Source organism: Gorilla gorilla, chromosome 18, assembly GCF_029281585.2.
Source record: "Gorilla gorilla gorilla isolate KB3781 chromosome 18, NHGRI_mGorGor1-v2.1_pri, whole genome shotgun sequence".
NCBI classification, from domain to species: Eukaryota; Metazoa; Chordata; class Mammalia; order Primates; family Hominidae; genus Gorilla; species Gorilla gorilla.
Genome location: NC_073242.2, coordinates 37,317,346 through 37,329,591, shown reverse-complemented (window position 1 = coordinate 37,329,591; position 12,246 = coordinate 37,317,346). Strand labels below are relative to the sequence as shown.

Here is a 12,246-nt window from a genome sequence, read left to right as displayed (position 1 = left end):
AGCATGTGGAGTGGGAAATCAGGGGTCTCACAGCCTTCAGAGCTAAGAGCCCCCGAACAGAGATTTACCCACATATTTATTGACAGCAAGCCAGTGATAAGCATTGTTTCTATAGATTATAGACTAACTAAAAGTATTCCTCACAGGAAACAAAGGGATGGGCCAAAATAAAGGGATGGGCCAAAATAAAGGGATGGGCTCTGGCTAGTTATCTGTAGCAGGAGCATGTCCTTAAGGCACAGATGGCTCATGCTACTGTCTGTGGTTTAAGAATGCCTTTAAGCGGCTTTCCACCCTGGGTGGGCCAGGTGTTCCTTGCCCTCATTCCGGTAAACCCACAACCTTCAGCATGGGTGTTATGGCCATCACGAACATGTCACAGTGCTGCAGAGATTTTGTTTATGGCCAGTTTTGGGACCAGTTTACAGCCAGATTTGGGGGCCTGTTCCCAATAGGCCAATTTACTCATAATGGGAATTCTAAAAGGCAAAGAGAGAGGAAAGAGTAGAAACTTTATTTTAAGAAATGATGGCTGAGAATTTTCCAAATTTGAGGGAGAAAATGGCCTAAAATTTAATGAAACTCTACCAACTCTAATTAGTAGCAACACAAAGAGACCCACAACAAGACACATTATAATCAGAGATTCAACAGTTACGAACAAAGAGAATTTAGAAGCCAGAAAAAAAAAAACCGTGACTTGGCATATGCAAGGCCCATTCCTAGGATGACCAGCAGATGTCTCAGCAAAAAATCTCACAGGTCAGAAAGTTGAAGAATGATATATTCAAAGTGCTGAATAATGACAACTACCAATCAAGAAAATGTTTTCTGCCAAAACTATCCTTTAACAATTTTGAAATAAGGAATATTCAAAATCCACAAAAGCTGAATGAATTCATATCCACTAGATCTGTTCTAAAAGAACTGCTAAATAGAGGCAGTTCTTGACATTGAAAAATAAAATGATGGTGAGTAGTAACACAAAATTATATAAAAATATAAAGTGTTCTGGTAACAGTAATTATATACACAAGTAAAATATTCTGTATTATAATGATGGTGCATAGAATACTTTTAATTCTGCTATAGATTTGAAAAGTCAAATACTTTAAAATAACCACAAATCTGTGCTAATGGATTCACAATATAAAGTGATATAATTTGTGATATCAATAAAATACAATGGAGAGTTCATAAAGAGGCAGGATTTTTGTATGCAATTAAGGTTAGCAGCTTGAGGTAAATTGTTGTAACTTTAAGATGTTTTACATAATATCTATGGTAACCACAAAGCAAGTACCTATAATAGATACACAGAGAGAAGTGGGAAAGGGATTAAAACATGTCATTACAAAAATCAACAGAACACTAAGGAAGACAGCAAGAGAGGAAAACGGGACCAAAATAGATACAAGACCCAAAACAAAAAATTGAACAAAATGCAATGGTGAGTCATACCTTTCAGTAATTACTTTATACATAAATGAATAAATTCAAAAGACATAATTTGGCTGAATAAATTCAAGAAACAAGATCTAACTCCATGCTTTCTAGGGAAAACCAACTTTAGATCTAAGAACACATATGAGCTGAACATGAAAGAATGGAAAAAAAATAGTGTGCAAAGTAAAATACTGTCATATTAGTTAAAATACATGTTACATCAAAACATGTTACAAGAGACAAGAAAGAGCATTATATAATTATAAATGGGTTCACTGTCTAGGAAGCTATAATAAATATTAACATATATGCACCTAACATCACACCTCTCAAATATATGCAGCAACTAGCAAACTTTTACAGAATTGAAGCAATAAGTAGCCAGCAGTACAACAGTAGTAGACTTCCATACTCCACTTTCAGTAATGGAAAGAATAAGAGACAAAAGATCAATAAGGAAACAGAGGACCTGAACAACACTATAGACCATTAGACCTAACAGTCATATACAGAACTAACCATTCAACAGCAGAATACACAATATCCATAACCATATATGGCACATGATCACCAATAGACAACCTGTTAAGCTGCAAAAAGTTTTACCAAATTTAAGCAGATGACAATCACACAAAGCATCACTTCTTACTACAACAGAATAAAACTAGAAATTAAAAACAGAAAGAAAAATGGCATGTCCATGAACATGTGGAAATTAAATAAACTCTCAAACACACTCTTGTTCAAGATTTTGAAGACAATACTGTTAAGATGTCAATACTACCTAAAGTGATCTACAGATTCAATGTACTCTCCATCAAAATATTAATGGAACTTTTTGCACAAGTATTAACATAGTCTAAAATGTCTACGGAATCTCAAGAGACCACAGATGGATAAATAATCTTCCACAGATGGATAAACAATCTTGGGAAAGAAAAACAAAGAGGCATCAAACTTTCTGATTTCAAAATATACTACAAAGCTATTGTACTCAAAACAGTCTGCTACTGATATAAAGATAAATAAAAGATGAAACAGATTGGAGAGTCCAGAAATAAACACTCACGTATATAGTAAACTTATATTCAACAAGGGTTCCAAGAATTCACAATGAGAAAAGGGACAGTCTCTTCAACAAATAGGATTGGGCATATTGGAAATCCACAAGAGAAAAAATAAAGTTGGACCTTACCTTGCACATTTACAAACATGAACTCAAAATGGACTGACTTATTTTTTGTAGCTACTGTAACTCGCATTTTTTATTTTCTTTTTCAGATGGTTTTCTATCAGCACACAGAGATGCCACTGAAATTTCTATGTTGATTTTGTATCCTGCGACTTTACAGAACTTGTTCATTAGTTCTAACAGGTTTTTTGTGTCATGTTTATGTTTTTATTATATACAAGGTCATATTGTCTGTAAACAAGGACGATTTCATTTTTCCATTCCAATTTGGATGCCTTTTATTTCTTTCTCTTGACTAATTGCTCTGGCTAGAACTTCTAGTACTATGTTGAATAGGAGTGGTGAAAATCAGTATCCTTATCATGTTACAGATCTCAGAGAAAAAGCTTTCATCTTTTCCCTGTTTGATATATTAACACTGGTTTGTCATATTTACTGTGTTGAGATACATACCTTCTATACATAATTTGCTTAGAGTTTTCACTATAAAGAAAGTTAAATTTTGTCAAATACTTTTTCTGTGTATACAAATAACTACAAAAAATTAACATACCCAGCAATAAACTTAAATAAAAAAGTGAAAGATCTCTACACTGAAAATCATAAAACATGGATGAAAAAATGAAATACATGTGAATAGATGAAAATATATTGTGTTTATATATTGGAAGAATATTATTAAAATGGGCCAGGCGCAGTGGCTCATGCCTGTAATCCCAGCGCTTCGGGAAGCTGAGACGGGTGGATCACCTGAGGTCAGGAGTTCAAGACCAGCCTGGTCAACATGGTGTAACCCCGTCTCTACCTAAAAAATACAAAAATTAGCTGGGCGTGGTGGTGGGTGCCTGTAATCCCAGCTACTTGGGAGGCTGAGGCAGGACAATCATTTGAATCCAGGAAGCGGAGGTTGCAGTAAGCCAAAATCGCGCCATTGCACTCCAACCTGGGTGACAAGAGCAAGACTCCGTCTTAAAAAAAAAAAAAAAAGAATATTATTAAAATGGGCATGTTACCCAAAGTGACCTATAGATTTAATACAATTTCTATCAGAATACCAATGACATTCTTCACAAAAATAGAAAAAAAAAAAAACTAAATGTACATGGAACCACAAAATACCCTGAATAGCCAAAGCAATCCTGAGCAAAAGGAACAAAGCAGGCTCAAGGCATCACACTACCTGACTTCAAAATTTACTACAAAGCTACAGTATCCCAAACAGCATTATACTGGCATTAAAACAAACACATAGACCAATATGCCCAATGAGTCCATAAATAAATTCATGCACCTAAAGCTGACTGATTTTCAACAAAGATGCCAAGAACACACTTTGGGGAAAAGACAATCTCTTTAATAAATGGTGCAGGAAAAATTGAATATCCATATACAGAAGAGTAAGACTAGACCCCTAACCCTCATCATATACAAAAACCAACTCAAAATGGATTATAGACTTAAATGTAATGCCCTAAACTATGAAACTATTAGATGAAAACAGGGCAAATACTTTACAACATCGGACTTGGAAATTCCGACTTCAAAGCAAAGGCAACCTAAGCAAAAATAGGCAAATGAGATTACATCAACCTAAAAGACTTTTGCATATGAAATGAAATAACAGAGTGAAGAGACAACCTAGACAATGGGAGAAAACATTCGCAAACTATACATATGACAAGAGGTTAATATTGAGTATATAAGAAATTTGAAATCTCAAAATAAAACAAACATAAAATCCAATTTAAAAATGTGCCACAGACCTTCATAGACATTAGTGAAAAGAAGACATACAAATGGCCAAAAGGCGCATAAACAGATGCTCAACATCACTAATCATCAAGGGAATGCAAATATAAACCACAATGAGATACCACCACACTCCAGTTAAAATGACTATAATCAAAAAGACAAAAAATATAACTAAAACAAGTATTGGTGAGGATGTGAAGAAAAAGGAACACATATATACTGTTGATGGGATTGTAAAGTAGTATGGCCACTATAAAAGAGTATGGAGGTTCCTGAAAAATTAAAAATACAGCTGTCATATGATTCAGCAATTCCACTATTGGGTATATATCCAAAAGAAAGGAAATCAATGTGCCAAAAACATAGCTGCATTCCCATGTTTACTGCAGCACTCTTTATAACAGCCAAGATATGAAATCAATCCAAATGTACACCAAGAGATAAATGGATAAAGAAAATGTGGTGTAAATGCACAATGAATTACTATTCAGCCATTAAAAAAGAATAAAATCCTGTCCTTTGCAATAACATGGATGAACCATGAGATATCATGTTAAGTGAATAAGCCATATACAGAAAGATAAACCCTTCATGATCTTACTCAAATGAGTAACCTGAAAAGAAAGAAAAAAAGAAAGAAAGAGAGAAAGAAAAGAAAAGAGAAAAGAAAGGGCAGGCAGGTGGGCAGGACACAGTGGCTCACACCTCTAATCCCAGCACTTTGCGAGGCCAAGAGGGGTGGATCATTTTAGTTCAAGAGTTCAAGACCAGTCTGGCCAATATGGTGAAACCCCGTCTCTACTAAAAATACAAAAAAATGAGCTGGGCATGGTGGTGCATGCCTGTAATCCCAGCTACTCAGGAGGCTGAGGCAGGAGAATACCTTGAACCCAGGAGGCAGAGGTTGCAGTGAGCTGAGATCACGCCACTGCACTCCAGCCTGGGCAACAGAGCAAGACTCTGTCTAAAAAAAAAAAAAAAGAAAAAAGAAAAGGAAAAAAAGTTGATATAAGCAGAGTATAACAGTGGTTACCAGAGACTGAAGGGGGAGGAATAGAAAGAGGTTGGTTAACAGGTATAAAGTTACAATTACATAGGAGAAGTAAGTTCTGGTGTTCTATTACACAGTTCAGTAACAATGGTTAATAGAAGGGTATTGCATATTACAAAATAGCTATAAAAGGCCAGTCACAGTGTAACATGCCTATAATCCCTGTACTTTGGGAGGCGGAAGCAGGAGGACCACTTAAGGTCAGGAGTTCAAGGCCAGCCTGGACAATGTAGTGAGACCCTATCTCTGTAAAAATTTTTAAAAATTAGCCAGGCACGGTGGCATATGCCTGTAGTCCTAACGACTTGGGGAGCTGAGGCAGGAGGATCACTTGAGCCCAAGAGTCTGAAGTTATGGTGAACTACAATTGTGCCACTGCACTTCAGCCTGGGTGACAGAGTGAGATCCTGTCTCTACAAACAATAAAAGTTAAAAAAAAAAAAAAAAAAACAGCTAGAAGAGAGACTTTTGAATGTTCTCACCACTAAGAATTACCAAATACATGAGGTAATGCACTAAACATCCTGATATGATCATTATACAACACACACACATATATATAATTGTACTCCGTAAATATGTACAATTAACATTGTATCAACTTAAAAAGCAAACTAAAACTTAAACATAAAACCTATAAATATAAAACTCCTAGAAAAATACAGAAGTGGAAAGCTTGGTCATGAAAATTGGTCTTGGCAATGATTTTTTGGATATAATATCAAAGGGTGAGACAACAAAAAGCAAGAACATACACATGGTACTACATCCGTGTATCCAAAATATTCCAAATATATTCAAAACAGAACGCGGAATAGATGTTTGCACACCCATGTACCCTGCAGCATTACTCCCAAAAGACAATACCTGGAAGCAATCAAAATGTCCCTTTATGGATGAGCAGATTAAACAAATGTGGCACACATACACAACAGAACATTACTGAGCCTTAAAAATCAGAGACATTTTGACAAGTATTAATAAGGACAAACCTTGAGGACATTATGTCAGGTGAAATAAGATAGTCAAAAAGAAAGAGACACTGTTTGATTACACTTACATAAAGTATCTACAGTAGCCACACTCATAGAAACATTAGGCAGAATGGTGCTCTTCAGGAGCTGGAGAGAAGTGTGGAAAGGACAATTTGTTGTTTAATGGGTATTCGCTTTGACTTCTGTAAAATAAAAATGATCTACAAACCTCTTGTAAAACAATATGACTATACTTAACACTAATAAACTGTACACTTAAAAATGTTTGAGATGACAATTGTATGTTTTCACCATTAAAAATTTGACTACCTAAAAGAGATAGTTATAAAATGTTTCAAAAATCACCTTCAAAGAACAAAAGTATTCCTCTCACATAATTATATAGATCCAAACAATAGATTGTGAATTTAAGATTATTTCCTTAACTACTCATCTAGACAGAATAAAGCAATCATTAACAGCTAAGAAAAAAAAATATACAAGATAAGTCATGAACAAAGTAGAGGCAATATTTATACAGATGAATAACACGTAGTATTTTATAAGCAACAGGCATATAGCTAATTCATATCTAAACATCATATTGTCTTAAAGTGTACAGAGTTGAAAATTATCATCCAATTCATAATATCAAGGTTGAAAAGCAAAAATACAATTAACTGATCTAAGGAAACCTATCTGAAAAAAAAGAAACACAATCATATGGAATCAATAACAAGAATAAGAGAAATTTTAGTGCATAAAATAATAAATACATCATAGATATTCTATTAAAAAATAATGCTTTAGATATTTACAACTATCAACTGTGTGCACCCATGAAGAACAGGCATTTTGAATCAATGCCATTCAATGAATGGCAGTAAAATGTCACAGGAAATGCATTACAATCATTAATAATTAGCTCTAATGAGAAAATTTTAATGAGTAAATATTTAAAAGACACTAGGAAGACTTCTTTATCATGTTATCAATATATTGGTGCTATTCTTACATAAAATATAATGGCTATAATAAAGTCTTTAGAAGCTAAAACAAAAAGCTTTCTATTTCCAAATACAGGAACAACATAAATGTTGCAAAATACGGTGAGAATTACTGAAATGTAAAGTCAGTATTTGGGATTGCATTATACATCATTTAAATACAGGCTAAAAAATATATAAATCTTAACAATTCTTTTTTGCTTGCAGTAAACTTAAACTTATAATCAAACATATTAATATATATGTGGTACCCACTAGTAATCTAATTTACATCTTATACAATGAATACATTTAAGCATTTTATTTCAGAACTTTTGAATCTAAAAATCAGACAAATTTGATATATATTTCAGAAAGGGAAACATACAGATTAGAAACATAAGCAAGATGACAGAATAGGAGGCCCCCATGCATATTTCTCACAACATAATGTGGCAGCCATGCCAAACACAACTGCCTTTACGGGAGCTTTGCAATCCAGGTCACAATTTCTGACACCCAGCTGGAGACCAAGATCAAGGAGGACAATTTGAGGACAAGTCCTTAACCGAAGGGTAGGCTCATTGATCATGGTTCTGGACACAAAACAAAAAAATTGCTATATCTGACTGTAGATTTAGCTATAGCTCACTTGGTCTTGGTCCTGCCACTCAAAAAATCTTCCAAGAATCCAGGAGGATTCATTCCCACTTCAGATTTAGGTGACAGGCCTGAAGATCCTGGTCTTGTCTGTGCTCCCTGAATAAGGCAAAATCTATCTCCGTCAACTCTCAGTCATGGTCTGGAAAAAATCCTGTCCACACAGAGACCCTCAGGAAAAAATATCCATCTGTGCCCCTGGATGTAGAACTGTCAACACTGACCCAAATGGGAATCCTGAAGTGGCACTGAAACTTTGCTCCAGTTTCATGCAGCCACAGGTCAGGAGTTTTGCTCAACCTGGGACCTGCATGAAAGCACACACATCTGTGCCCCTGGAGCTAGACTTGCTGACATTAGTCTCACTATGAATCTTAAAGCAGCCTTGTAACCTAGGTCTACTTTCTGTCAGCCAGGGTCTGGGAGCAGTCCTGCTCACCCAGAAACCTGGAGGGAGACATGTCATGCGCCGAGAGACAGCTGAGATTTTGGTCTCAGCTGTGTATCCTGTAGCAGCCCTATCAATCAGTTCCAGACCCTCTCAGGGGTCAGTCATGTCCATCAGTGACTTGTTCAATGACTGGATGAAAGCATTCCCAGAGACTCAGCAGGAGCCACACCTGTCCACATCTATTCTATCAGCACCCCCACTCTGCAGAAACAACTACAATTCCTTATCTTAGAACCAGCCCCAATGCTCAAGATCCTGAAGAAAGTTGTCTTCCCAGAGAAGAGACGGGATCCATGACTATCTATGCCCTGCTAATAGGTCTGTCAACCATAAAACCCACTGCAGACCCAGTAGCAGTCATGTGACACGGCTCCAACACACTCAGGTGCAATCTTAGTCAAAATCTCATCAGCTCAGGATCTGAAAGAAGAAAGTATTTATTTCCCAAAACTGTCTATAATGACTGGAAGAGAGGTTTGCTCCTTCACATTCAGGGACATAAACATAAGCCTACACAGATTATAAAGAATCAGGCAAACCACCACCACCAAAGGAAACTAAAAAGCCTTAGTAATCATCTCCAAAGAAATGGAGATCTGAAAGTTGGCTGACAAAGAATTCAAAATAATCATCTTAAAGAATTTCAATGAGATGCAAAAGAACACAGATAGATAACTAAAAAGTTTTATAATACAATACTTGAACAAAATGAGAGTTTTAACAGAGAAATAGAAACCATTAAAAGGAACCAGATAGAAATCTTGGAACTAAAGCGAACAATGAAAGAACTGAAAAAATGTAACAGTTTTAACAAGAGACTCAATCATGAAAGAAGAAAAAAATCAGCAAACTTAAAGACAGGTCATTTGAAAGTAATCAATTAGAAAAAAATATGAAAGCATGAAGGAAGCATATAGCCTGTATAGTATATCATAAAGTGAACAAATATACATATTTTAGGATTTTCAGAAGAAGAAAGAAAGAAGAAAAAAAGATTAAAGATATAATGTCTTAAAACTCCCCAAATCTGGAAAAGGATATGAATAAGAAGTTTCATAAAGCTCAAAATACCCATGGCAAGAAGAACCTAATGAAGATTCCCCTGGGGCATATCATAATTAAATTGTCAAAATTCAAAGACAAAGCAAGAATCATGAAAGCAGCATGAAATAAGAGATTCTTCGCATACAAGGGAATCTTTATAATGTTATCAGTAGATTTTTTAGCAGAAACCTTACAGGCCAAATGGGAGTGATACCATATATTAAAAGTGCTGAAAGAAGGAAAATTAAACAAACAAACAAACAAAAAAGACAACTAAGTAGGCTATACACAACAAAGCATCTTTTAGAAATAAAAGAGAGATGAAGACATTTCAAGACCCCCCACACCAAAAAAAAAAGTTAAAGGAATTCATCACCACTAGACCTGTCTAGAAATGCTAAAGGACTAAAGGGAATTACTCAAGTTGAAATGATGAAATGCTAACTAAATATGAAAACATTAAAACTACATATATCACTGGAAATGGTAAATAGTGAAATTCAGAATACTCGAATACTGTGATGGTGGTACATAAGTCACTTTTAATTCTAGTGTAAGAACTATAAAACAAAACTATTTTTTAAAAGTATAGCTATGATAATTTGTTAATGAATACAAAACATAAAAAGTTTTAAAATGTGACATATATAGTATAAAATGTGTGAAGGGGAGGAAAAATATAGAGTTTTTCTATGCATAAAATTTGGATAATTATCATCTTAAACTAGGCTGTTATATGGTGTTTTATGTAAGTCTTATAACCACTGGAGAAAAAAAAACTGTAGTAGATACAAGAAAAAAAGAAAGTAATCAAAGTATATAAAAACAACAAAAACAAGACAAAAAATTAACATGACCAAAGCATAAGAGGAAAAAAGAAACAAAGTATAAAATAGAAAACAAACTTATAATAGTTACCTATCTATAATTACATATAAAGAGATTAAATTATCCAATAAACAGACACTGATATAGACTGAATGTCACTTCCAAAATTTAGGTTAAAATTTAATAGCCACTGTGATAGAATTAAGAAGTGGGACTTTTAAGAAGTGATTAGGCCATGAGAGCTCTGCCTGCATGAATGTATTAATGTCCTTATCACAGCAGTGGGTTAATGATCACAAGTATGCGTTTGTTATAAAAGGGAGCTCTCTCCCCCTTGTGCCTTTGGCCATGTTATTATGCAGCAAAAAGGTCTTCACCAGATGCCAGTGTCATGCTCTCTGCCTTCCCTGCCTCCAGAATCACAGGCTAAATTAACTTGTATTCCTTATAAATCACCCATTTCATTATAAAATACCCTGTGAATATTCTGATATAGCAGCACAAAATGGATTTAAAACAGACAGTGGCTGAATGAATTTTTAAAAATCCAGTGACAGGTTGCTTACAAGAGACTCACTTTTGATTTAAGGACAAACATAAGCTAACAGTGAAAGAACTGGAAAGGATATTCCATACAAATGATAAACAAAAGAGTGCAGGCAGGGGTAGCTATACTTACATTAGACAAAACAGGCTGTCTGACAAAATCTGTCACAAGAGACAAAGGAGTTAACTATATAATAATAGAGAGGTTAATTTGTCTAGAGGATAGAGCAATTAAATAGATATATGCACCCAACACTGGAATACTTAAATATATAAAGCATACATTAACAGAACTGGAAGGAGAAATATACAGAAATACAACAAAAGAGAACATTAGTACCCTACTTAAAATGGATAGATCATTCAGGCACAAAATTAAGAAAGCAGTGCACTACTATAACACTATAGACTAAATGTACATATAACATCCCATCCAACAATATGAGAATACAGTCTTCTAAGAATACATGAAATATTCTCCAGGACAGATCACATGTTAAACCAAAAGTAAAAAGCAGTAAGTCTTTTCAAATTTATAAAGATTAAAATTATATCTTTTTTTTTTCTGATTGCACTGATATAAAACTGAAAATCAATAGCAGAAAAACTGGAAATTCACAAATATGTAAATATTAAACAACACACTCCTGAAAAATCAATAGGTTAAAGAAGAAATCAAAAGAAAAATCTAAACATATCCTGAGACAAATGAAATTGGAAACACAAGAAACCAAAACTTCTGTGATGCAACCAAAACAGTTCTAGTACACAAGTTTATAATAATAAAGTCCTACATTAAGAAAAAAAGATGTTGAATAAGCAATCTAACTCAATTCCTCAAGAAACCTGAACATGAACAAAACAATCCCAATGTTAGCATAATCATGAAAATAGTAAGAATTAGAACAAAAAGAGACTAAATAAAGACTAGAAAGGCAATAGAAAAGATCAAAGAAACTGAATTGAGTTTTTCAAAGAAAACAAAATTGAGAAACTTTTGGCCAGATTAAGCAAAGGATCAAAAAGAGAGAGGACTCAAAAAATTATAAATGGGCTGGGTGCACTTCCTCATGCTTGTAATCCCAGTGCTTTTGGAGGCCATGGCAGGTAAATCACTTGAGCCCAGGATTTGGAGACCAGCCTGGGCAACATGATGAAACCCCTCTCTCTAAAAAATACAAAAATTAGCTGAGCACGGTGGTACACCCCTGTAGTCCCAGCTACTTGGGAGATGGGAGAATAACCTGAGCCTGGGAGGTTGAGGCTGCAGTGAGTTATGATCATGCCACTGCACTTTGGTTTGGACATCGGAGTGA

The 12,246-nt window shown here is 34.8% G+C and overlaps 1 protein-coding gene across 12 annotated transcripts in view; it reads right to left on the bottom strand.

Moving 5' to 3' along the window:
- The window catches only part of KRBOX5 (KRAB box domain containing 5), a 48,352-nt gene that overhangs the window by 21,409 nt on the left and 14,697 nt on the right, over window positions 1–12,246 (bottom strand). For 3 of the 12 annotated variants that reach the window (XM_055365993.2, XM_055365995.2, XM_019012638.3), the window contains one exon: window positions 6,502–6,562. The exons of the other annotated variants lie outside the window; for them this stretch is intronic. In XM_055365993.2, coding sequence (XP_055221968.1) covers window positions 6,502–6,529 — 28 coding nt within the window. In that variant the 5' untranslated portion in view covers window positions 6,530–6,562. The remainder of the gene's footprint in view (window positions 1–6,501; window positions 6,563–12,246) is intronic. 12 annotated transcript variants of the gene reach the window in all.